The 27,875-nt window shown below is 44.3% G+C and overlaps 1 protein-coding gene across 1 annotated transcript in view; it reads left to right on the forward strand.

The window, feature by feature from the left end:
• The first annotated feature begins 18,689 nt into the window (after positions 1-18,689).
• Positions 18,690-27,875, forward strand: part of tma16 (translation machinery associated 16 homolog) — a 35,610-nt gene continuing 26,424 nt past the window's right edge. Inside the window, exon 1 of the mRNA XM_078398983.1 lies at positions 18,690-18,770. Coding sequence (XP_078255109.1) covers positions 18,690-18,770 — 81 coding nt within the window. The remainder of the gene's footprint in view (positions 18,771-27,875) is intronic.

Here is a 27,875-nt window from a genome sequence, read left to right on the forward strand (position 1 = left end):
GCGATTCCCGCACATTAACACTATCCTACACCCACTAGCGACAATTTTTACATTTACCCAGTCAATTAACCTACAAACCTGTACGTCTTTGGAGTGTGGGAGGAAACCGAAGATCTCGGAGAAAACCCACGCAGGTCACGGGGAGAACATACAAACTCCGTACAGACGGTGCCCGTAGTCAGGATCGAACCTGAGTCTCCGGCGCTGCATTCGCTGCAAGGCAGCAACTCTACCGCTGCGCCACCGTGCCGCCCCTGCGGGTTCGCTCTTTCATGCGGGTTCGCTCTTTTCAATTTTGCCCTGCTCCATAAATACTCTTTACACACATTCTCCACTTGCCATCTTGAAACCTGCGAGATGTCAGTTTTAATACTTGCTTCACAAGTTCACAAGTTATAGGAGTAGAATTAGGCCATTCGGCCCATCGGGTCTCCTCTGCCATTCAATCATGGCTGACCTCTGCCTCCTAATCCCATTTTCCTGCCTTCTCCCCATATCGCTTGACATCCGTAGATGCTTCCTGACATCCATGCTCCTATATTGGAAAATAGAGCGTGAAGTAGTACAACACAGGAGCAAGCTCTTTGGCCCTCAATGTCCATGCTGGTTATGATGCCAAGTATCAGTTTCTTCATCTCCCACGTACAATTTATCAAAGGTATTATGAAAGTCTGGATACATTTGAATATCCAAACAAGGATGACATATTATTTTAACTTGAGGAACCTTTCTTCCCCTTTTTTCTTGAAGAGTGATACCATAATAGAGAATGTGAATGTTATAAGTTCATAAGTTACAGGAGCAGAATTAGGCCATTCGGCCATTCAAGTCTACTCTGCCATTCAATCGTGGCTGATCTATCGCTCCCTCTTAGCCCCATTCTCCTGCCTTCTTCCCATAACCCCTGACACCCATATTAATCAATAATCTATCTATCCCTGCCTTAAAAATGTCCATTGACTTGGCCTCCACTGCCTTCAGTGTCAATGAATTCCACACATTCACCACCTTCTGACTAAAGAAATTTCTCCTCATCTCCTACCTAAAGGAACGTCCTTTTATTCTGAGGCTATGACCTCTGGTCCTAACCTCTCCTAATCGTGGAACCATCCTCTCCAAATCGTGGAACCATCCTCTCCACATCCACTCTCTCCAAGCCTCTCACTATTTGGTAAGTTTCAATGAGGTCCCCCCTCATCCTTCTAAACTCCATTGAGTCGAGAACAGTTATGACTCCTGTTCCACTGTTCGTCCAGACTTATTTTTGAATTGTGTTGACTTATGATGTTGTGTTTTTTAATTATATTTTGTTTTATTGTTTTGTTTCACTGCTATTTTGACTAGTTAGGGTAATGCTTTGTTAAGTATTAAGGGTAGGCACAGTAAGCTTTGGCTTCTGCCTACACCTTTTTTTTGGTCAGAGAATATCATGTGTGATTATATTGTTTTATTTTTGATATAATGATTTCGCACTATTTAACTTTCATAATTGTATGGTCAATCTGTTGTATTGTATTGACTGAAAAATAAAATAACAATAAATAAAATAAAATAAAATAATGATACCATTCCATGCACCCCTTTTCCTTCATACTGTCTGGTGTTCACTGTTAAAGAGAGCATATTCCAACAAATTTACTTTTTTATCTCTCTTTTTATCTATTCTTTTTTCTCCGGAATGTTATTTCTCAGTTTTTGAAAGGGTCATCTGAACTGTTTTAAATGTTAGTGTCATAATTCTACTGGACCCTTTCCTTTTCTTAATCAGATTGCTCCTCTGGTAAATTACCCCAAATGTCGGCTTTACTTTTGCTAATCACATCCGTGGAGCCTCACCATTTGCCCTCTATAAATCCATACAGACACCAGGTTTTTGTTGATGTCCTACATCAATGGGATAACATCACAGTTTAGTTTAGTTTTGGTTTAATTTATTGTCACGTGTGCCGAGGTACAGTGAAAAGCTTTTGTTGCGTGCGATCCAGTTAGTGGAAAGACAATACATTATTACAATTGAGCCACCCACGGTGTACAGCTACGTGATAAAGGGAATAACATTTAGTGCAAGACAAAGTCCAGTAAAAAGTCCAGAGGTATGCACCAGAGGGTTCTATATGAATGCAAACTGTTGTACACCGATCAGCCAAAACATTATGACCACCGACAAGCGAAGTGAATAACATTGATTATCTTGTTACAATGGCACCTGTCAAGGGGTGGGATATATTAGGCAGCAAGTGAACAGTCAGTTCTTGAAGTTGATGTGTTGGATGCAGGAGAAATGGGCAGGAGTAAAGACCTGAGTGACTTTGACAAGGGCCAAATTGTTATGGCCAGACGACTGGGTCAGAGCATCTCTGAAATGGCAAGGCTTGTGGGGTGCTCCTGGTCAGCAGTGGTGAGTACCTACTGACAGTGGTCCGAGGAGGGACAAACCACAAACCGGCGACAGGGCGTTGGGTGCCCAAGGCTCATCGATGCGCGAGGGCAACAAAGGCTATACCGCCTCGTCCGAACTGATAGAAGGTCTACTGTGGCACAAGTCACAGAAAATTTTAATGGTGGTCACGGGAGGAATGTGTCACAATACACAGTGCATCACACCCTGATGCGTATGGGGCTGCGCATGGAGGACCAACAGCATATTAGGCAGGTGGCATAATGTTTTGGCTCATCAGGTCATAATGTTTAAGGTCATACGTATAAGATTATTAAGGGGTTGGACACGTTAGAGGCAGGAAACATGTTCCCAATGTTGGGGGAGTCCAGAACAAGGGGCCACAGTTTAAGAATAAGGGGTAGGCCATTTAGAACTGAGATGAGGAAAAACTTTTTCAGTCAGAGAGTTGTGAATCTGTGGAATTCTCTGCCTCATAAGGCAGTGGAGGCCAATTCTCTGAATGCATTCAAGAGAGAGCTAGATAGAGCTCTTAAGGATAGCGGAGTCAGGGGGTATGGGGAGAAGGCAGGAACGGGGTACTGATTGAGAATGATCAGCCATGATCACATTGAATGGCGGTGCTGGCTCGAAGGGCCGAATGGTCTCCTCCTGCACCTATTGTCTATTGTTTTGGCTGATCGGTGTATATTTTACCTTGGTTGTGAGTGAGGACACTGAATGAGCACATGGTCCAGATTACCCTAAATTAGTGCGTAAGGAAAGATATGCAGGGTTTGCAGCAAGTAAGTAAATGTGTTAATAAACAAAGTCTGAATTGTCATCTTCAATTGTTTCCTTTGCTGCAGTTAGTGTTTGGTCTCTCCCCATCCTTTCTGGCTTCACCATATCCCTCCTGCTGAATCTACACAGGACCAATGGCAGGATCAATGACAGAGCTGTTACTGGGGCCAAATAATTATAATAACATTGACTTCACTTCAACAAGCTTTCCTCATGAACCCTTGCCCCGAGTTAAAAACCAAGCTGAGGAAAATATACAATTTTGATTTTCAGAAACATTTTAGAAAATTAATAGCACTGCAAGAATTCTAATCACCTACAGACCAGACCCAAAGAGAATGGATTAATGCTGGTTAGAGTAAATAATGTAAAGATAGACAGATAGAGACAGCACTAGATTGGATATTGAGTGATGGGATTGCAAAGAGAAGAGTTGCGATCAATATAAGAGCTCGTGAAGAGCTGGGCAGTTTTAATCTGTGCTATCAATCATTCTTTCTCTGGAGATTAGTGTGGAATAGAATTATTAGTTGACCCACACTGTTAAATAATGTTGCGTCTCTCTCAATATGCAAACGTGGTTTGACACTCATCAGTCAATGCCTGGCGTCAAGGAAAGAGCGTTCACGTCGCGGCCCTGTCTCCACCAATCCATCCACCACTACACACAAGACGCACAAGAAGTGCAGGAAGCCATTGTATGCAGATGCTGAGAAGTGTTCAGCTCTAGCTGGACAATTTCTAATCTTGTGATGTGGACTCGATAAGAAGAAGTCAATGCCTCACTTTAACAAGACAGTTGGTTTTAGATGACAAATCAATAACTCCTTCAACTAAATGAATACAATTAAAATAGAAAGAGCCACAAGATGCTTAGCAGGAGTTATTATTGAAAACATAATCAATAGACCATTTCCTTATGATCAAATTCAACTTCAACGTTTTCCCTCTTAACAAATTTGTTCTCCTCAGCCATTGATCGCCCTCTTGTTGGAAGATTGACTCCATTAATCTGGATATAAAACTGACCACTAGTAAACTTGCCATGGTGATCTTGGATTTATTTTGTTATCCTGTGGACTGCCTCTGTCAAAACACTGTTCAAATTGAGACCTTAACAGTTAGGACAAGTTCAGGATATGCAAACTATGAATTCATATCTCAATCCTTTAAGCAAGTTACTTTTCTCCTTATTTTCCCCACGGTAATAGTTTCTTTCCGGTCTTTATTGATAGTTTTATTAATATTCGTAAAACATTACCTCCGGTGCTAAAGGGTTAATTTTAAAGCAGAAATTCAGTCCAATCGTTCTCTCCAGTACAAATAACACAAACCATGGGATCAGTTCCTTCAGACAGTCAGTGGGATTTCAGTAACCCAACACTTGCTTATCAGTATAAGAAAATAACTGCAGATGCTGGTACAAATCGATTTATTCACAAAATGCTGGAGTAACTCAGCAGGTCAGGCAGCATCTCGGGAGAGAAGGAATGGGTGACGTTTCGGGTCGAGACCCTTCTTCAGACTGATGTTAGGGGGGCAGGACAAAGGAAGGATATAGGTGGAGACAGGAAGATAGAGGGAGATCTGGGAAGGAGGAGGGGAAGGGAGGGACAGAGGAACTATCTAAAGTTGGAGAAGTCGATGTTCATACCACTGGGCTGCAAACTGCCCAGGCGAAATATGAGGTGCTGTTCCTCCAATTTCTGGTGGGCCTCACTATGGCACTGGAGGAGTCTCTGGGCTAGTGGGCTTCAGCAAGGAAGACAAGGATGGATATATATGGAGAGGAAAGATTTGCCAAGATTTGAGGGAGATGGGCCAAATGCGACCACATGCTGGAGAAAGAGCAGTAAAGTATGGGTGGAAGATCACGGCGGTTCCATTTAGACTATTGTTATGTAGTAGAAGCCAATCAGCAACTGTGACGCTGGTTGCCAGCATGCACCAAGCAATCGCTCCCAAATGAGCACATCTGTGCATCAAAGGTGCGAAACGGAACGCAGGAGGGATTGCAGTCAGTTGTGCTTTCCTGACATGAGAAGAAGAAACATTCTCTCTGCACACTGGCACTCTAGGATGCTAGTCACGTAGGAAAACATACTTACTTTTGACTGACTCATTCAACCATATGATTAAAAACTGTGCTGTTTTGCCTGACTAAAGTAATCTAAAATGATTCCGCTCGTAGCTGAAGGTTTCTCATTTTACAGTATTTGATGATGGGTAAAAAAAAAAATCAATGGTGGTAAAGGTCAACATTCAGCAAGTTCTACTATTTTTTCTGTTAACAAAATGGAGAGGGATTAAATGACAAGATCACGATAGAAAGATAAACCCTCGTTATAACAGACCATGGGTGGGGGGATGGTGTCCGTTATTTCCAATTGTCCGCTATAACTAAGTAAGGTATTATCATTGCATAATCACAATCACAATCATACTTTATTAGCCAAGTATGTTTTGCAACACACGAGGAACTTCATTTGCCATACAGTCATAACAATAAAAAGCATCAGGGCACACAAAATACATTATAACATGAACATCCACCACAGTGACTCCTCCACATTCCTCTCTGTGATGGAAGGCGAAAAGAAAGTTCAATCTCTCCCTTCTTTGTCCTCCAGCGGTCAGGGGCCTCCAACCTTCCGTTGACGGGATGATCTTGACTCCCGTAGCCGGCGGCGGGCCATGCTCGTCGGTGCGATCAAGCTCCTGCATGGCGGGGGATCTCGGCTCCCCCGCGCCGGGTTGATTTACCCCAGGTCGGGGCTTGTCGAACCTCGTGCAGTCTGGAGCTCCCGACCGGTCTCAACCCGAGACTGCGAGCACCTTGATGTTAAAGTCCACAGGCTGCGTTGGAGCGTCGATCCAGGCAAGGAATCGCACGCTCAGATGTTAAGTCCACGGCCCCGCGGGGGCTCAGTCCTAGGCAAGGCCTCCAGCTCCATGATGTTAGGCCGCAGAGCGACCGGAGATACGATCCAGAAAACAATCGCATCTCTGGCAAGGTAAGAGATTGGAAAAAAAAGTTGTAGAAATAAACAACTGCTTTATACACTCCTTCTGGAGTAACTCAGCAGGTCAGGTAGCACCTTTGGAGAACATTGGACAGGTGACATTTCGGCCTGGGTCCCTTCTTCAGTCTCTCAGTCTGGAACTGGACCTGGAATCCAAGTGAGTTGGCGGCCCCGATGGCCAAGGGAGTGGTGAGGGTCGGTGGAGTCAAAGGTCGCACAGCGTGGGATGGAGTGCAGGTGAAGGTCGGCTGTGGCCTTTGCAGGCGCCGCTGTAAGTGGCCGTAGAAGCAATGTGGGCCGGCAGTGGTAGCAGTGGGCTTGAAGCGGCGTGAGCCAGGGGCTAAGCGGGCAGCTGGGGCACGAGCGGCCGGCAGGGCGGCATGAACTGGGGGTGGCGCAGGAGGTTGTTGGTAGGTCAGTCCACTATAACCAAAATCCCCAATAAAGAATTGAATTTAATTGAATATGTTTATTGGCCAAGAATGGACACATACAAGGAATTTGCCTATTTCTCCGCTCGCAAGTAACAACACGACATACAGTAAACAATTACGAATAAAAACATAAAACATTAAAACATTAAGAATGAAACATTGTCGTTTAAACATGTGAATGAAATCAAATACCAGAGCAAAAGGAGGCGACCGGCTTTTGTTTATTGAGTAGAGCTACTGCTCTACTCAAGAGGTCTGTTAAAACAAGGGTTTACTGTGTGAGCTTTCCATCTTCTACATCAAATGCTTTTTGGAACTCAGGAATAGAAACAAACTGAGACAGCAGCAGAGACCAGTCCCACTGACATAAGGCAGGAATAAGGAGGTGTGCAGATCACATTTTAAAAAGCCTTGCTGTTTTAAGTGGTTTAATCAATTGTTTTTTAAATGTCATTACAATGTTTCCTTCAGTCTTTTAAAAGACAATGGTTTTCAAATCTCTCTCGCTTAAAGGGTGGCACGGTGGTGCAGCGGTAGAGTTGCTGCCTTATAGCGCATGTAGCACCGGAGACCACGGTTCGATCCCGACTACGGGAGCTGTCTGTACGGAGTTTGTACGTTCTCCCCGTTACTGCGTGTGTTTTCTCCGAGATCTTCGGTTTCCTCTCACGCTCCAATAATGTGCAAGTATGTAGGTTAATTGCCTCGGTGTACAGTATGTGTAAATTGTCCCTAGTGGGTGTAGGATAGTGTTAATGTGCAGGGATCGCTGGTCGGTGCGGACTCGGTGGACCGAAGGGCCTGTTTCCTGTATCTCTAAAACTAAAACTAAAAAAGTATTAGAATCTTCCAGCTTTTATCTTCTATCAAAGCCTTTCTGGGCTGTTTTGGGAGCTAGAACAGCTGGAAACCAGTTCTGATCTCAACGCCTGGCATCAAAGTGTGTTGAGATGAGCTATCCACATCGGTCTCATGAAAATGCAGCTGGTGACGCAGACTGATCAAGCACAAATTGGCCGAACATTTTCCTACAATTTTCACTGCCATTTCCTATTTTGCAACAAGAAACAGCTGAGGAGTTGCTTATTGCTAAAACTCAAATGGTGGTTTCGGGACCATTATGATAAAAGAGGGCATCTGACCTATAGCGCTGCAGGGAAACTACAATTTACAGAGAATCAAAGTGTACAAAAAACACTTACAGTTCTGTGTAGAAAAAGGAAGCAGCCTGTGGGTTTCAGAGTCGTAAACTCATAGAGCTTTATAGCACAGAAACCAGCCCTTTGGCCCAACTTGTTCATGCTGACCAAGTTGGCATACTGGGTAGTCCCATTTGACCCAAAACCCTTTAAGCCTTTCCTACGCATATATCTGTCAAAATATTTTTAAAAAGTCATAATTTTATCCACTTCTATACTGTAAGTTCCTCTGGCAGCTCATTCCAGATATGGACTACCCTCTAAGTAAAAACAATTGCCCCTGAGGTCCCTATTAAATCTCATCCAAATCATTCATGTAGATCACAAAGAGCAGTGGGCCTAGCAACAACCCCTGCGATATTCCACTGGTCAAAGTGCCTCCAATCAGAAAAACAACTCTTCACAACTATCCTTTGACTCCTTCCTCCAAGCCAGTTTTCAACCCAATTGGCTAGTTCATTTTGGATCCCATACAATCTGACCTTCCATACTAGCCTACCATGCTTTATCAAAGGCTTTGCTGGAGTCCAGGTAGTCATCGTTAACTGCCCTGCCACATTTGATTGCCCACGCACAAAGTCATACTGACTACCCTAATCAGTCCATGCCCATCCAAATGCAGGTAGATCCAGTCCCACAGAATCCCCTCCAACAACTTACCCACCATTGATATCAGGCACAGCGGCCTGTGTTTACCTGGCTTGTCCTTGCTGCCCTCTTAATAACTTTACAACATCAGCCACCGTCCAAGCCTTCTGGAACTTCAACAGTTGCTAACGATGGTGCAAATACCTCTGCAAGGGCCTCCGCAATTTCTTCATTAGCTTCTCACAAAGTCAAAGGATCCACCAGGTCAGTGCCTGGGGTTTTATAAGAAAATAACTGCAGATGCTGGTACAAATCAAAGGTATTTTTTCACAAAATGCTGGAGTAACTCAGCAGGTCAGCCAGCATCTCGGGAGAAGGAATGGGTGACGTTTCGGGTCGAGACCCTTCTTCAGACCTGGGGTTTTATCATTAGCACATCTTAATGCATTTGAATAACAAGCATACCTTATTTTCCAAATAAAATTATCTGAATACTCAAAGTATTGCACTCACAAAAAACTGATTTACAACTGTTTCAGAATTAAGGATGCATTTCTCAGCAATAAACATGGAACCATACAGCACACAAACAGGCCTATGTGATGAAATCAAACAAAGTGAATTAATGTGTAGGAAGGAACTGCAGATGCTGGTTTAAACCGAAGATAGACACAGAGCGGCATGGTGGCGCAGCGGTAGAGTTGCTGCCTTACAGCGAATGCAGCGCCGGAGACTCAGGTTCGATCCTGGCTACGGCGCCGTCTGTACGGAGTTTGTACGTTCTCCCCGCGACCTGCGTGGGTTTTCTCCGAGATCTTCGGTTTCCTCCCACACTCCAAAGACGTACAGGTATGTAGGTTAATTGACTGGGTAATATGTAAAAATTGTCCCTAGTGTGTGTAGGATAGTGTTAATGTGCGGGGATCGCTGGGCGGCGCGGACTCGGTGGGCCGAAGGGCCTGTTTCCGCGCTGTATCTCTAAATCTAAATCTAAAAAAAAAGCTGGAGTATCTCCGCAGGGCAGGCGGCATCTCTGGAGAAGAGGAATGGGTGACGTTTTGGGTTGAGACCTTTCTTCAGACTAATCAAGTGAATTAATTTAGAATGAATTAATGTAGTGACATGCCCCTCTCTATTCAGTCACAATTTCATTAGTTACTGACAGAGGTTAATAACGGCAGAATATTCTTCATTTGAAGCAAGCATATGTGATCTCAGGTGTCTGTGACAGCAACAGTCTCAGGAGATCCATAATTCGGAAGCATTCCTCTCGCACCACTGCCTCAGATCCAAATTGCATCAGATCAATGTGATCATTGTGCTCGAGTCACTCTCGGCGATGTGGGAGCGAAGAATTAGCAAATGGAGCTTGAACAGAACAGGTACAGACTCTGCAGTAAGAGAAACGGATCTGAATAAAAATGAATGAGTGCCAACATCTGCCTGTGTATGAAGGTCTCCCATCAGTAGACACTGTTTAGAACTGTGGAACTTGCAGTTCTATCATTCTGAAGCTATATTTGCGATCACTATTGACCAAAAGCACCCCATTACCACTAAATACGCTGTGTGCCATGCCACTGAATACATATACACGATTCTGCCAAATATAGAAGCATAGATATAGAGAGCTGTTGGGTCATACAGCACAAAAACAGGCCCTTCGGCCCGTTTTGCCCATATCATATCATATCATATATATACAGCCGGAAACAGGCCTTTTCGGCCCTCCAAGTCCGTGCCGCCCAGCGATCCCCGTACATTAACACTATCCTACACCCACTAGGGACAATTTTTACATTTACCCAGCCAATTAACCTACATACCTGTACGTCTTTGGAGTGTGGGAGGAAACCGAAGATCTCGGAGAAAACCCACGCAGGTCACGGGGAGAACGTACAAACTCCTTACAGTGCAGCACCCGTAGTCAGGATCGAACCTGAGTCTCCGGCGCTGCATTCGCTGTAAAGCAGCAACTCTACCGCTGCGCTATCGTGCCGCCATGCTAAACAATATGTCCCATCTCCACTCGTCTCACCTGCCCGTGTTTGGCCTTTATCCCTCTCAACCGTCCCCATGTCCAAATGTCTTTTTAATGTTATCATAGAACCTGCCTCAACTAACTCCTCTGAAAGCTCATTCCATATATCCTTCACTCTCTGCGTGAAAATGTTACCCCTCGAGTTTCCATATAATCTTTCCCCTCCCACCTGCCCGTGCTTGGCTCTTATCCCTCTAATCTTTTCCTATCCAACTTATAAATAGTGTTATAGTACCTGCCTCAACTACCTCCTCTGGCAGCTTGCTCCATATACCCACTACCCTCGGTGTGAAAAAGTGTCCCCTCAGGTTCCAATCAAATCTTTTTCCTCTCATCTTAAACCTAGGTCCTCTGCTTCATGATTCCCCTACTCTGGGTAAAAGACTACGCATTCATCCTATCTATTTCTTTCAAACGCCACTAGAAGATCACCCCTCAGTCTCTTGTGCTCCAAGGGTTAAAGTCCTAGTCTGCCAAACCTCTCCCTATATCTCAGCCCCTCATAGCAGCACGTGGCTATGACCAAATTCTTTAAGTTTTTCACCAGATTAATTTTCAGTGAAATAAAATCTGAATTTAGTTTATTTATTTATTGCATGTATTTAATTACCTGGATGCTAGTTTGATATACGATTGCCCCTATGAGACACAGCTCCTTCAGACTGGGCTCTGTGCCTGAAATGGTGGTTTGAGAGACTTTTTATGTGGGAGTAAATGAGTTGATTTCATCTGTTACATTTAAGGAATTTGAGGAATCCAACTGTTGCGTATTAAACAGATGCATTTCTTCCACTACTGGATACAAAGAAGAAATGGATTTCCTGCCCCTTTCTCAAAGATATGCATTGCTGGCTTTTCATTACTTTTGCCAGATTTGGTTTCATAGTAGGGCCCGCACACCACGTTCACAACAGTGATTGATCCCAGGGATGATTGGGTTACCGCATGAGGAACATTTGATGGCTCTGGCCCTGGGTTCACTGGCGTTTAGACGAATGAAGGTGGATCTCAATGAAACCTACCGAATAATGAAAGGTATAGATGGAGAGGATGTTTCCAGCAGTGGAGAGTCCAGGACCTGAGGGCACCGCCTCAGAATAAAAGGACATACCTTAAGAATGAAGATGACTAGGTATTTCATTAGCCAAGGGGTGGTGAGTCTATGGAATTCATTGCCACAGACGGCTGTGGAGGCCAAATCACTGGGTATTTTTAAAGTGTCGATTGATAGGTTCTTGATTAGTAAGAGCATGAAAGGTTAAGAGGAGATGGTAATAGAATGAGAGGGAAAAATAGATCAGCTGTTATATTGTTATAATTGAAACTGGGTTATGACATGCAAATTAAGTGCATGATGTAGATAAGCCATGTGATCTAGAGAGCACGAACAGTTGCAGAATGAGAAGCCTGTAGAAGCCATTTTAATAGTTCCAGCTAAATAAAATGGCCTCTACAGGCTTCTTAATCTGCAACTGTTCCCGATCTCTAGATCACATGACTTAGCTACGTCATTCCCTTAAAGTGCCTGACACAACCCACTTTCAATTGTAACAATATAAGATCAACCATGATCAAATGTCGGAGAAGACTTGATGGCCGAAAGGCCTAATTCTACTCTTATGTCTTATCACCTTATGTTCAGAAACTAGTAATGGGTTTTCAACCGGTTTTCTATTGTCAGCAGCGTCTGATGGGAAACACGGAGTATAATCATTGTACTCTGGATCAGGATAATAAAATTCCATGTTCTAATTCAAGAACGAGATAACTTGAAAAAACGAAAGCTGCATGTCCAAGGGTTATTGGAGGTTGCAGTCTGAGGATCACTTAGAATAAACATGTGAGGCCCACCGGAAATTGGAGGAATTTTCTGTCATGGGCCTCCTCCAGTGCCATATTTCGCCTGGGCAGTTTGCAGCCCAGTGGTATGAACATCGACTTCTCCAACTTTAGATAGTTCCTCTGTCCCTCCCTTCCCCTCCTCCTTCCCAGATCTCCCTCTATCTTCCTGTCTCCACCTATATCCTTCCTTTGTCCCACCCCCCTGACATCAGTCTGAAGAAGGGTCTCGACCCGAAACGTCACCTATTCCTTCTCTCCCGAGATGCTGCCTGACCTGCTGAGTTACTCCAGCATTTTGTGAATAAATAGAATAAACATGAGGCAGGTACTATTGCAACGGTTAAGAAACATTTAGACAGGTACATGGACAGGATAGGTTTAGAGGTATAAGGGCCAAACACAGGCAGGTGGGACTAGTGTAGATGGGATATGCTGGTCGACGTGGGCAAGTTGTGCTGAAGGGCCCGTTTCCATGCTGTATGGCTCAATGGAGCAATGACCAAATAAAAACAAAACTGAGAAAGAAAGAGCAGAAATCAAAATGCATGTTTAAAATAATTAATTATTTTAACAACACCAAAACAAATACGAATGTTATTGTGTATGTGTTATCATGGGCTATAACCTTATAGTTAACATTGAAAAATACTGGTATTTTAAGCTATTTCTCTTGTGGTGATGGGTTCATGATCATATTTCATTATTTTTCCAATAACAATGATTCATGGCCTCCACTAAACATTTAGAAACCTGCAAAGACATTAAAACCATCATTCCACATAGATAGTCTCCATTGAAAACTATGGGATAGAAACTCCTCTGCTTTTAAATAGTTGCATTTAATGCTGATGTACGGATGGACCACACTCTATTCCTCCTCCTGCCATAAGACCCAGATTTCAACTGCAATCCTTCTTTAGTTTCATTTAGTTTAGAGATAAGGTGCTAAAACAGGCCCTATGGCCCACCGAGTCCGTGCCGACCAGCACTAACATGATCCAACACACTAAGGACAAGCTGCAATTTTTACTGAAGTCAATTCATCTACCAACCTGTACGTCTTTGGAGTATGGGAGGAAACTGGAGCACCTATCCAAAAACCCACGCAGGTCAAAGGGAAGAAGTACAAACTCCGTACCGACAGCATCAGTAGTCAGGATTGCACCCGGGTCTCTGGGGCTGTGAGACAGCAACTCTACCGCTGCACCACCGTGCCTTCTGTCAACGTCTGTCTGTATTTTCAGTGTACAACACATTGTTTTGATCAGTGCCTACCAGCGTATGTTCACTGCATGCCTGTGGAATTGATTCTCTGCTCATTAAAATCTGAGCTCCAGATGTTAATGGCCACTGACAATTACAGCACACCGTTGCTTCTCCTTTGCAATGAACACAAAGGTTCAACTGGACAGGGATTGATTGAATGATACAGCATGGAATCGGGCCCTTCCCCCCGCCGAGCCTACGTCGACAATTGATCACCGCTTCACATTGGTTCTTAGTTATTGCACTTTCGCATTCACCCCCTGCGCTCTTGGGGCAATTTACACAGGCCAATTAATCTACAAACCTAACTTTAGGATGCAGGTGGAAAGCAGAGCACCAGGTGGAAACATCACTGGGAGAATGTGCAAACTTCACACAGACAGCGCCCAAGGTCAGGATCGTACCCGAGTCTGGCACGGTGAGACGGCAGCTCCACCAGCTGTCACGGCTATCCAGAGCCAGAGGTCACAGTTTAAGAATAAAGGGTAGACCATTTAGGACTGAGATGAGGAAAAACCTTTTTCACCCAGAGAGTTGTGGAATTCTGTGGAATTCTCTGCTACAGAAGGCAGTGGAGGCCAATTCACTGGATGTTTTCAAGAGAGAGTTAGATTTAGTTCTTAGGCGTAAAGGAAACAGGGGATATGGGAAAAAGCAGGAACTGGGTACTGATTTTAGATGATCAGCCATGATCATATTGAATGGCAGTGCTGGCTCGAAGGGTCGAATGGCCTACTCCTGCACCTATTTTCTATGTCCCATCCTATTCTCCGGAAAATGGACCAAGCAACCAGGTAAAGTAGGGAGGCACAGGGAGTTCCAATATACCATGGGCATCGGAGCTAAAATGAAGAGGAACAAGGAGGAATATCAAAGTAATGGCTGACTTGCTAAGAATCCCAAAGTATTCTTATCTTTCTCTCACGTGGTTTAGGTTGACGTTCTAATCCTTCAAACACCAGCTGGCAATTGCAGCCCCATAACACTTCACAGCCTTGTTTCTGTCACACTGTCAACACATCTCATACATGCACATAAACACACATGAATGCACATACACTCATTTCTAATCCACCGAGACAGCCACTCTATTACAATCGACACAAAAAGCTGGAGTAACTCAGCGGGACAGGCAGTATCTCTGGAGAGAAGGAATGGGTGATGTTTCGGGTCGAGAACCTTCTTCAAACTGAAAGTCACGGGAAAGGGAAACGAGAGATATAGATGATCATGTAGAGAGATATAGAACAATGAATGAAAGATATGCAAAAAGGTAACGATAATAAAGGAGACAGGCCATTGTTCGTTGTTTATTGGGTGAAAACGAGAAGCTGGTGTTACTTGGGTGGGGGGGGGGGGGGGGGTGGGTAATGGAGAGACATGCAATGCTGGGCTTACTTGAAACAGAGAAATCAATATTCATACCACTGGGCTGTAAGCTGCCCAAACGAAATATGAATTCACTTTCTCTGTGTTTGTCAGAAACTCTAATGCTTCTGACAAACTCTAATGCTTGTACAAAGCTATAACGGGTTGTCCATAACTTTGCTTCTGTGTTGTAATAAGTGCTCTCCAATACTTAGGCCAATGTGAAACATCAAAACTGGGAATAAATATGCAGAGGATAGGTTCCTCCCACACTCCAAAGACGTACAGGTTTATAGGTTAATTGGCTTAGGTAAAAATTGTAAATTGTCCCTAGCGTGTGGCTCCTAGACTGTGGAACAGCGTCCCTCTCCCCATCAGAACTGCCCCCTCCATCGACTCCTTTAAGTCCAGGCTCAAAACCTATTTCTACTCCCTAGCGTTTGAGGCCCTCTGAGAGGGCGCTGTGAACTGTTTATGTATGTGCTGTTATGTTTGTGTGCCATTGTATGTTCGTTCTTAGTACCTGAACTGATGTACAGCACTTTGGTCAACGTGGGTTGTTTTTAAATGTGCTCTACAAATAAAATTGACTTGACTTGACTTGACTAGCTTATGGGGTGATCGATGGTCAGCATGGATTTGGTGGGCTGAAGGGCTGTCTCCACGCTGTATCTCTAAAGTCTAAAGAGTAAAGGTTTTATGGTGCAGGGATAGATGAAAGCGAAGGAAAGAAGAAAAAGTTAAAATCTATACAAGGGGGAAGGCAAGTATGATTAAATGTCAAAAAGATGATAGATAGCACAAGATAACAAAGACCTACAGGTGAATGTGAAGTATGTGAAATTACAAAAAGAATTTTGAAGGAGTGATATGAATTATGAATAAAAATGATGATTGCTCATTATCTGAAATTGTGAAACTCAATGTTGGGTCCAGAAGCTGTTATTAATCGTAACAATAAATAGCATTTCATTAAGCTTAACTCTACCACTTTCTATTTGTTGTACCCATTCGCTTACTGCTGCATAACATTCTGTATAATGAAAAGACTATATCCATGGTCACAACACTGATCTAGCAGCGAGGAAATAATCAAGTTGTCAAGCTATAGGTGTTATTCTGGAAGTATGAGTAACGAGCAGTGCTCTGGGAAACAAACAAATCGTGATGGGAGTGATTAGGTAAGTGAAGAACAAGCATATTGTACAAAGGTGTTGGTGGTAAACTAACAAAAAGAGCAACTCTAGCTGGTGTTGATTGTTGGTGTCTGTGTGTGAACAATTTCATCCTTGAAAGATGACGGCGCATAAGTGCTCTGAAAATTTCAATAAAAATTGAAAAGAATATTTGGCTATTTTCTGAAAGACATGAGTGCTTTTACAGAGGATTAACTATAAACGTTCATGGGCAGGTTAGAAAGGATTAGACCTTTCGCAATGGTTAGTAAGAACCTGCACGTCTTTGGAATGTGGGAAGAAACTGGAACACCTGGAGAAAACCCACGTGGTCACAGGGAGAATGCACAAACTCGGTGCAGACAGCACCCAGAGTTAGGATCGAACCCGGGTCACTGGCGCTGTAAGGCAGCAACTCTACTGCTTTGTGGTGATAGAGTAAATCATGAATGGATAGGAGATCCAAAGGAACAGAAAGGCAGCTGCTATCATATCTACCTCTGGAAGAAATCATACTAGAATGGGCAGAGGTCAAAGGTTTTGGCAAACATGATGCCTGAAGTGGCAGTATATGAAGGTTATTGGATGATAGAAGTTCCAACATTTACTTTTGGCTTCAGTGAACCAAGGCACGTTTATGCAGAAAGTAGATGAGACATATTAAGGATTGGTGGACACAGCAGTAATGCCCATATCAATAAAGTAGATGGCAAAACCCATAGTTATCATCTCAATAAGGTGATAAAAACCACAGGGCAGAAACTGAATGTAAACAACTGCATTATGAAGGAGAAAGAATGTCAGTCTGAAGAAAGGTCCTGACCCAAAACGCCACCTGTCCATTCTCTCCACAGATGCTGCCTGACTTAATGATTTCCCCCAGCACTTTGTGCTTTGCTCAAGATTCCAGCATCTGCAGTCCCTTATGGCTGCAAAAATGTCAGCCTGCTAGAAACATTGACACACAATACAGAGTGAAGCCACGCTCCAAAGATATCACCTCCAAAGCTGAAATGAAAGCACCAGAGGATAAGAAGCAAGGAAGATGTTTGCTGGGTTAATCTGTCACATGTCAGAACCGACAGAAAACCTGAGAAATAGTGAAAGAAATGCTGACTTGCTGATGTCATTATCCTAAAAGTTTCAACATACTCAAGGAAATGTTTTGCACAAGGATAAGTCTGTTGTACCGCAAAAGGAGACGCAAGAAACTGCAGATGCTGAACGTGGCATGGTAATGGTGGCTTGGTATGGTGGTTGCTGCCTTACAGCACTTACAGCGCTAGAGACCAAGGTTCGATCCTGACTACTGGTTTTGTACATACTCCCCGTGACCACGTTGGTTTTCTCCCAGATCATCGGTTTCCTCCCACACTCCAAAGACGTACAGGCTTGTAGGTTAATTGGCTTGGTATAAATGTAAAATTGTCCCTACTGTATGTAGGCTGGCGTTAATGTGTAGGGATCGCTGGTCGGTGCACACTCAGTGGGCCGAAGGGCCTGTTTCCACGGTGTATCTCTAAACTAAACTAAACTGAAATCCTGAGCAAAACACAAAGTGATGGAGGAGTCTGAGGAAGGTTCACGACCCAAAGCCTTGCCCTGTCCATTCCCACCCCAGATGCTGCCTGACCTGCTGAGACCTGGACCTTTAAGGTTCCAGAATTATGACTTTCCTCTGAAATACTTGCCAAGAAATGAAATGGTACCACTAGAGGGGCAATCTTGACTGTCACCACAGGGATGTGTAATATGGGAGATCTCAGTGTGAATTTAGACTAAGTGAATGTGACAACAAAGCTGAGCAAAAATCAAAGGCGAACAGTTGTACATGTTCTCCCAATAACTGCGGCAGCTAGAAACATAGAAAATAGGTGCAGGAGTAGGCCATTCGGCCCTTCGAGCCTGCACCGCCATTCAATATGATCATGGCTAATCATCCAGCTCAGTAGCCTGTACCTGCCTTCTCTCCATACCCCCTGATCCCTTTAGCAAAAAGGGCCACATCTAACTCCCTCTTAAATATAGCCAATGAACTGGCCTCAACTACCTTCTGTGGCAGAGAATTCCACAGACTCACCACTCTCTGTGTGAAGAAATGTTTTCTCATCTCGGTCCTAAAAGACTTCCCCCTTATCCTTAAGCTGTGACCCCTGGTTCTGGACTCCCCCAACATCGGGAACAATCTTCCCGCATCTAGCCTCTCTAACCCCTTAAGAATTTTATATGTTTCTATAAGATCCCCCCTCAGCTAGAAACAATTGAATGGACACAGCCAGCAAAATACCTTATTGGACAATCTAAGATAACATGGTGTCTTATTGCCTGAATCCAGAAACATCATGCCAAGTTTCCACTAGTGGGAGAGTCTGGGACTAGAGGCCGCAGCCTCAGAATAAAATGACATACCTTTAGAAAGAGGCAGGGAGGCAGAGCCTCAAGGCTGGAGCCTGGGCCGATGGAGCTGCGTGGCCAGGAACTTGCTCAAGTTGAATGGAGTAAGTTGGAGTAAGTGGGTCGACGAAGCCCTGCGACCAGGAACTTGCTCAAGTTGAATGGAGTAAGTGGATCGATGGAGCCCGCAGCCAGTCCCTGGTACACAGTGGAGGCATCAGGAGTGGACCCAGCCGGCGGCAGTCGTCGAGGAGATTGGGTAGGCGATCGATGAGGGCGCCAGTCGTCGAGGACATGCGACGGGGGAGCTGGAGAACGTGCCGCCGGGAACAAAGGAGGACATGGCGCGGGGAGACTTGGGGAGGGGGGGAGGGAAGAACAAAGCAGGACCTGGCGTGGGGAGACGGGGGGAGAGAAGAACAACAAAGATGGACCTAGCGCGGGACTTTGTCAGATTTATAACTTTGTCACGGCCCTTTATGCATACAAAAAATGTCACTGTGACTCGTCACATGTAACAATAAAGTATTCATTCGAGATGAGGTAGAATTTCTTTTAGTCAGACGATGATGAATCTGTGGAATTAATTGCCATAGACAGCTGTGGAGGCAAAGTAATTGGGTATTTTTAAAGTGCAGATTGATATATTCTTGATTAGTATAGATAGAGCTCTTAAGGATAGCGGAGTCAGGGGGTATGGGGAGAAGGCAGGAACGGGGTCCTGATTGAGAATGATCCGCCATAATCTCATTGAATGGTGGTGCTGGCTCGAAGGGCCGAATGGCCTCCTCCTGCACCTATTGTCTATTGTCTATAGTACGGGTGTCAGAGTTTTGGGGAGAAGGCAGGAGAATGGGGGTTGAGAGGGAAATATAGATCAGCCGTGATTGAATGGCAGAGTCGACCTGATAGGCCGAATGGCCTAATTCTGCTCCTATAACTTATGAACTTATGAACAAAAATAATTTAAACAGCCATTTGGGTATAGATAAATGTAAACTAGATCATCGGTTTAGTGAATTGCCACGTGTAAAGATATGCAGATTGTTGTTGATGTGCATAACATGCCAAAAGTACAGCAATTTATAACAAAAAGAGATGATGACTATCAAGGTATCAAGTCCATGCCAAACTGACAAATAGCTGATTTGTTCCCACACAGTCAAAAACAGTACTTCATAATTGCAGACTATTATTCCTGAGTTCCCATGTGTTGAGAAGCTGAAAGATTTGAGAACTGGTGCAATAATCACAGCGATTAAATTGCTCTTTGTAGAACAATACGCAAATAATACCCGATGACAGTGCCCATTTTACTTCTAAAGGAAATTATAAGTATGAAGCAAATTGGCTTCATAAAACAAGCTATTTGCACATATAATATCCAGATACCTTTGGAAAACGTAGGTCTAATACAGTACATGTTCTATTGTAGCCTATCAATCCAACAGGCTTTAAGATAGTTATGGATAAAGACAGGGAGGGCCCACAAGTTAAAATTTTGAATTGGGGCAAGGCCACCTTTGGCATTAGACTGGAACTTGCTTCAAGTTGATTGGAGTAAGTTGTTTGCAGGCTGTATCAAAATTTTAAAGGATTGAAAAGGCTAGATGCAGGAAAAATGTTCCCGATGTTGGGGGAGTCCAGAACCAGGGGTCACAGTTTAAGAATAAGAGGTAGGCCATTTAAGACTAAGATGAGGAAAAACTTTTTCACCCAGAGTTGTGAATCTGTGGAATTCTCTGCCTCAGAAGGCAGCGTAGGCCAATTCACTGGATGTTTTCAAGAGAGTGGTAGATTTAGCTCTTAGGGCTAAAGGAATCAATGGATATGGGGGAAAAGCAGGAACGGGGTACTGATTTTAGATGATCAGCCATGATCATATTGAATGGTGGTACTGGCTCAAAGGGCCGAATGGCCTACTCCTGCACCTATTTTTCTATGCTTCTATGTTTCTAGGCTGCAAAGTCGGATCCTTTTAAATGTGTAGTGACAAGAGTTCAAGGCATGCATGTTCCTGTTAGAATGAAGGGCAAGGCAGGTGGGAGTAAGAAACCTTGGATGACAAGAGAAATTGAGGATCTGGTCAGGAAAAAGAAGGAGAAATGGGACAGGTATAGGAAGCTGGGATCAAATGTATCCCTGGAGGAGTTTTGGGAACTGAGGAGCATACTTAAGAAGGAAATCAGAAGGGCAAACAAAGGGCAGGAAATAGTTCTGGTAGATAATATTAAGGGAAATCCAAAGAGATTTTATATGTATATTAAGGGAAAGAGGGTCTCTAGAGAAAGAATAGAAATCAAAGCAGGATATGGATCATTTAGTTTTAAGTTTTAGAGATACAGCGTGGAAACAGGCCCTTTCGGCCCACCGAGTCCGCGCCGCCCAGCGATCCCCGCACACTAACACTATCCTATACCCACTAGGGCCAATTAACCTACAAACCTGTACGTCTTTGGAGTGTGGGAGGAAACCGGAGATCTCGGAGAAAACCCACGCAGGTCATGGGGAGAACGTACAAACTCCGTACAGACCACTCCGTAGTCGGGATCGAACCCGTGTCTCTGGCGCTGCATTCGCTGTAAGGCAGCAACTCTACCGCTGCGCCACCGTGCCACCATCATAACCAGGCAAATGAGATATGAAAACACACATACACAGACACACATACTCTAAATACACATAGATGCACTCAGGTCATAAGCGTTTGGACATAAGTGTACAATCTTCTGTCTCCCTGCCCCTTATTAACCAGTTTATTTCCTTCCTTCAGGATACCTTCCCAAAGAGGATATCTTCACAAATATCCTTAGCCACTCCACCCTCCCCCATCAACACTCAGTCCCAGTGGGGACAGCTGGTTAGGTTGCAAATAAAGATTAGTCTTTAGTCCATAAGGGATTCATGCATTATGAAGGACAGGCAGGAAAGTAGAGCCGTGCCAAGATGACCTCAGTCATGATCGTATTCAAGGGCAGAGCAGCCTTGAGGGCTACATGGTTTAATGTGGATTTTAGAAGGATGAGATGGGACTTCATTGAAACTTGCTGAATAGTGAAACGCCTGGTTAGAGCGAAAGTGGAGAGGAAAGGAAACTGCAGATGCTGGTTCAAATCGAAGGTAGACACAAAATGCTGGAGTAACTCAGAGGGACAGGCAGCATCTCTGGACAGAAGAAATGTGTGGCGTTTCGGGTCGAGAGGGATCTCTGCCCTTCTTACGAATGGGGGGAGGGGAAGCAAGAACGGAGCTGCGGGATATTGAGGAGACCCTAGTGAGAGCCTCATCTATAACGGAAGAGGGGAACCCCTGCTTCCTAAAGAACTTCCGAAAGTGGAGAGGATGTTTCCACTAATGGGAGAGCCTAGGACCAGCCTTTGAGGCCATAGCCTCAGAATAAAAGGATGGACATTTAGAGAGGATATGAGGAACAATAGTCAGGGGGTGATGAATCTGTAGAATTCATTGGGACAGAAGGCTGTGGAGGCCAGGTCAATGGATAATTTTAAGGCGGAGATTGATGGATTCTTGATTGGTATGGATGTCAGGGTGTTATGAGGCAAATGCAGGAAAATGGGATTGAGAGGGAAATATAGATCAGCCACGATTGAATGACGGAGTAAACTTGATGGGCCGAACGGTCTAATTCTGCTCCTAAGACTTACGAATGTGCTTCTATTTCTTATATTGTTGATCCTGGTTATGAGAACGGGAAGAAGTGGAAATAACCAAAATGAAAGAAAAGTGATGGGCATTCATAGGCCCTGGATAGGGATTCAAGACAAAGTTACTTAAGGTGGCAATAAAGGGGTCGAATGTAGTATTGAAAGGAAGCAAATGGGCAGAAATGTAGTCCTGTTTGCTCTGTAAGTCAGTGAATTTGTAGCAGATAATGGTCCTTAGCCTCTCAGATGAAATGGAAATAAAGGTGACATGGAAGGGATTGGTTGGAGTGAATCACTTAATGGTGAAGAGCAGAGTGAAGTTTGGCAAAAAAAAAATGATGCCCACTTCAAGGTGGAGCAGGAATTGACAATAGACAATAGACAATAGACAATAGGTGCAGGAGTAGGCCACTCGGCCCTTCGAGCCAGCAGCGCATTAATACAGACATCATGCCAGAAATAAAACTAAGAGAAGCTGACCAGAGTTGGACAATAGACAATAGGTGCAGGAGGAGGCCATTCGGCCCTTTGAGCCAGCACCACCACTCAATGTGATCTTGGCTGATCATTCTCAATCAGTACCCCATTCCTGCCTTCTCCCCATACCCCCTGACTCCGCTATCCTTAAGAGCTCTATCTAGTTCTCTCTTGAATGCATTCAGAGAATTGGCCTCCACTGCCTTCTGAGGCAGAGAATTCCACAGATTCACAACTCTCTGACTGAAAAAGTTTTTCCTCATCTCAGTTCTAAATGGCCTACCCTTTATTCTTAAACTGTGGCCCCTTGTTCTGGACTCCCCCAACATTGGGAACATGTTTCCTGCCTCTAACGTGTCCAACCCCTTAATAATCTTATACGTTTCGATAAGATCTCCTCTCGTCCTTCTAAATTCCAGTGTATACAAGCCCAGTCGCCCCAGTCTTTCAACATATGACAGTCCCGCCATTCCGGGAATTAACCTATGCTAGTAAACCTACGCTGCACGCCCTCAATAGCAAGACTGAAAGAAATAATATTTCACATACCCAGGTGCATTCCCATCGCAACACATTGGGCCAGATCATGCTGGTTGTAGTCAGCACAATGACATCCTTGATTTATATGCATAGTTGTGAGTCTGGGATTGTTCTCTCACTAGACTCTCCAAAGAGTTCAGTGGCAGATGTCAGACTTACTGTGATTCAATACAACACGGTGGAAAATCACCACCCTCATCCCCAGGGCTGCATCTGTGAACCCTATGATTCAATTTGACAAATTATTAGGCATAGGTGGAGCCAAATTATAATTTTAAATTGTTTATTTTAGATTAACGTTTTACTTGTATCTAAGGGCTTTTATAGATATCACAAAATGCTGGAGTAACTCAGTGGGTCAGGCAGCATCTCTGGAGAGAAGCAATGGGTGACGTTTCGGGTCGAGACCCTTCTTCAGTCTCTTTTATAGTTTAAAAGGCTTTTAAAGTTTACCTAATTTTTTTTTTTAACAATTAAAATATTTAAGTTCATATTATTAGACTGCAGAAGACTCTGAATATCAGAAAGTTTAAAAAACTTTTAACATCAAACCAGGTTTAACGGGAGGACAAAGTTTCGACCCTCTCGTCTGCTTTCGGACAAAACCTGTTTGGTGCATTCCAGTGTGACATCTCTCTACTGAGGTCCCCAAATACTCAGCACCATTTGAACCTCTCCACATGGGTACGAAGCTTCATCAAAATAAAGCAAAGGCACATGAGAAATAAAGGAACACAATAAAGCAAAGGTCTATCGGAACCACTGTCCCTTTACCTCCCCCCTCAACTCCATCCAAGGACCCAAACAGTCTTTCCAGGTGAGACAGAGGTTCACCTGCACCTCCTCCAACCTCATCTATTGCATCCGCTGCTCCAGATGTCAACTTATTAACATCGGCAAAACCAAACGCAGGCTCGGTGATCGCTTCGCTCAACACCTGCCCTCGGTCCGCGTTGGCCAATCTGATCTCCCGGTGGCCGAGCACTTCAACTCCCTCTCCCATTCCCAGTCTGACCTTTCTGTCATGGGCCTCCTCCAGTGCCATAGTGAGGCCCACCGGAAATTGGAGGAGCAGCACCCCATATTTCGCCTTGGCAGCTTGCAGCCCAGTGGTATGAACATCGACTTCTCCAACTTTAGATAGTTCCTCTGTCCCTCCCTTCCCCTCCCCCTTCCCAGATCTCCCTCTATCTTCCTGTCTCCACCTATATCCCTCCTTTGTCCCGCCCCCCTGACATCAGTTTGAAGAAGGGTCTCGACCCGAAACATCACCCATTCCTTCTCTCCTGAGATGCTGCCTGACCTGCTGAGTTACTCCAGCATTTTGTGAATACCTTCGATTTGTACCAGCATATAGTTATTTTCTTATATATACCCTGCTTGATGTCATCTGTTGCCGGCCTTGATTCGTCCTGGTCTTTACTTGCTTCCAGTTCCTCTCCCCTGCAATCCGACTGAAGAAGGCTCTCGACCTGAAATGTCACCCGTCCATTTTCTCCGGACATGCTGCCTGACCCACCGACTTACTGCTGCAGTTTGTATCTGTCTATCACATTAGATACGGGTTGGATGGCCAATTGGACCAGTTCCACCATTGCATAAGATCATGGCTGATCTGGTTTTGGCCTCAGCTCCATTTTCTGCCTATCCCCTCAACCAATTCATATTCAATGGTTCAGCTTCTGCATCTTTCTGGGAAAGAGAATCCCAAACGCTTACACCTCTCCTCATCACTAATGCTAAACGATAGGTCACTTGTTCTGCAATTGGATTCCTCAGTTTTAGATTTTGCATGAGAGGAAACATTCTTTCCGCATCTACTTTGTGAATCTCCATTATGTTTCGGTAAGATTACTTCTTGGTTTTCTGAATGAATGAAGGCACAGCCTGCACAATCTTTCGCCATGCGATGGTTGAGAGGCTGCCCCCAGGATTTGCATATAATCCCTGTGATCCCTGTGTTCTCTGGTCTCCTCCTACGCACCAAAGGACAAGTGGTTGTTAAGTTACAGAGGGACACAAACTGCTTGTGTGACAGCCGGTCAGGCAGCAATCCCTGGGAAACATGTATAGGTGACTTTTCGGATTGAGACTGGCCACTGACCAGTTAACTGGACACTGTAAATTGCTCCAAGTGTAACTAGGTGGCAGGAGGACCTTTGTGTATGGGGGGAATTTGACGGGGATGCAAGAGGAAAAATGAGATTAGTGTAGGATTAGTGTTGATGGGCGTTGACAGTTGGCACGGGCATGATGGACCGAAAGGCTCCCATGCTTTTTGGCATTCTATGCTTCAGAGATAACACTTTATCCCTGGAACCAACCAAGCAAAGCTTCTCTGAACCGCTCCCAATGCAAAAATATTCCTCCTTAAATAAGGAGACCAGAGTTTTAGCCAACGTGTGTGTATACCAATACTTTTTTAGTTTTGTTTAGGCTTACAGCGCGGAAACAGGCCCTTCGGTTCACCGGGTCCGCGCCAACCAGCAATCGCAGCACACTTACAGTATTCTACACACACTAGCAACGATTTACAATTATACAAAGCAAAATTAACCTACAAACCTGTACGTCTTTGGAGTGTGGGAGGAAACCGGAGATCCCGGTGAAAACCCACGCAGGTCTTGGGGAGAACGTACAAACTCTGTACAGACAGCGCCCATAGGCAGGATCGATCCCGGGTCTCTGGCATTGTAAGGCAGCAACTCTACCACTGCGCTACCATGCCACCCAATAGTTGTGGCAAGGATACCCTACGTCCATATTCCACCCCCTTTTCAATGAAGGTTAATGTTCCATTAGCATTCCTAATTACTTGCTGCACATGCATACTAACACAATATTTCATTGTGAAAGAGCTAGATAGAGCTCTTAAGGATAGCACAGTCAGGGGGTATGGGGAGAAGGCAGGAACAGGGTAGATTGAGAATGATCAGCCATGATCACATTGAATGGCGGTGCTGGCTCGAAGGGCCGAATGGCCTGCTCCTGCATTTATTGTCTATTATCTAATTCCCTCTCCTCACTGCTATACATTTACTCAATACACGGAGCACTTTGTATAATAACCTTCTACATTGTACCTTATGAAAATCCAAATACACGCCATCTACCAGTTCCCCATTAAACCCCCTGCTCATTACATGCTCAACTATTAGATTCGCTGTTATAATTCCCTTTCCATATTATTATTTGTTGTCTCACTTTCCAGCTATGGAGCAGGTTCTTTGACCTGAAACATTAACTCTGTTTCTCTTTCAACAGACATTGTCTGACTTGCTGATAGTTTCCAGCATTTTCTGTTTTTATGTCAGCATCTTCAGTTTTCTGATTTTCATAAAGGCACATTAACTCTGTTGAATGTATAATGATTTCTCGATGCCCTAGTACTATTACCATACAGCAATTCCCAGCAACAAATGTTAGGCTCATTGTCCAAGAAGTTTTTGCTTTCTGCCTCCTTCCCTATTTGATACTTTTGTTTAGTTTAGTTTAGAGATAGAAACATAGAAAATAGGTGCAGGAGTAGGCCATTCGGCCCTTCGAGCCTGCACCGCCATTCAATATGATCATGGCTGATCATCCAACTCAGTATCCCGTACCTGCCTTCTCTCCATACCCCCTGATCCCTTTAGCCACAAGGGCCACATCTAACTCCCTCTTAAATATAGCCAATGAACTGGCCTCAACTACCTTCTGTGGCAGCGAATTCCACAGATTCACCATTCTCTGTGTGAAAAAAAAAGTTCTCATCTCGGTCCTAAAAGACTTCCCCCTTATCCTTAAACTGTGAACCCTTGTTCTGGACATACCCAACATCGGGAACAATCTTCCTGCATCTAGCCTGTCCAACCCCTTAAGAATTTTGTAAGTTTCTATAAGATCCCCCCTCAATCTTCTAAATTCCAGGGAGTACAAGCCGAGTCTATCCAGTCTTTCTTCATATGAAAGTCCTGCCATCCCAGGAATCAATCTGATACAGCGCGGAAACAGGCCCTTCGGCCCACCGAGGCCGCACCAACCAGCGATCCTCGCACACTAACGCTATCCCACACATACTTGGGGCACTTTACAATTCTACCAAGCTAATTAACCTACAAACCTGCAGGTCTTTGGAGTATGGGAGGAAACCAGAGCACCCGGAGGTCACGGGGAGAACGTACAAACTCTGTACAGACAGCAGCCGTAGTCAGGATCGAACCTGGGTCCCTGGCGGTGCAAGGCAGCAACTCTACGGCTGCACCATCGTGCCACCCTTACTTTGTGGCTTTTTAATCTGCTGGGACCTCTCCAGAATCAATGGAATTTTGAACACTACAATCTATGCAGGGCTGCTTCTTTTATGAACCCAGAGTTCAAACCAGCAGGTCGTGTGGACTTAGGGTAAAATGTACAAAATCATGAGAGGAATAGATCCGGTAAATGCACAGTCCTTTGACCAGAGTAGAGGAATCAAGAACCGAAGAACATTGGTTTAAAGTGTGGGGAGAAAGATTTAATAGGAACCTGAGAGGTAGCCAGCCGTTTTACACAAAGGGTGGTGGGTGTATGGAATTATCTGCCAGAGGAGGTAGTTGAGGCAGGTACTATCGCACTGTTTAAGAAACATTTAGACAGGTACATGGGTAGGATTGGTTTAGTGGGATATGGGCCAAATGTAGGCAGGTGGGACTAATATACAG

This window comes from Rhinoraja longicauda, chromosome 1, assembly GCF_053455715.1.
Source record: "Rhinoraja longicauda isolate Sanriku21f chromosome 1, sRhiLon1.1, whole genome shotgun sequence".
Taxonomy (NCBI): domain Eukaryota; kingdom Metazoa; phylum Chordata; class Chondrichthyes; order Rajiformes; family Arhynchobatidae; genus Rhinoraja; species Rhinoraja longicauda.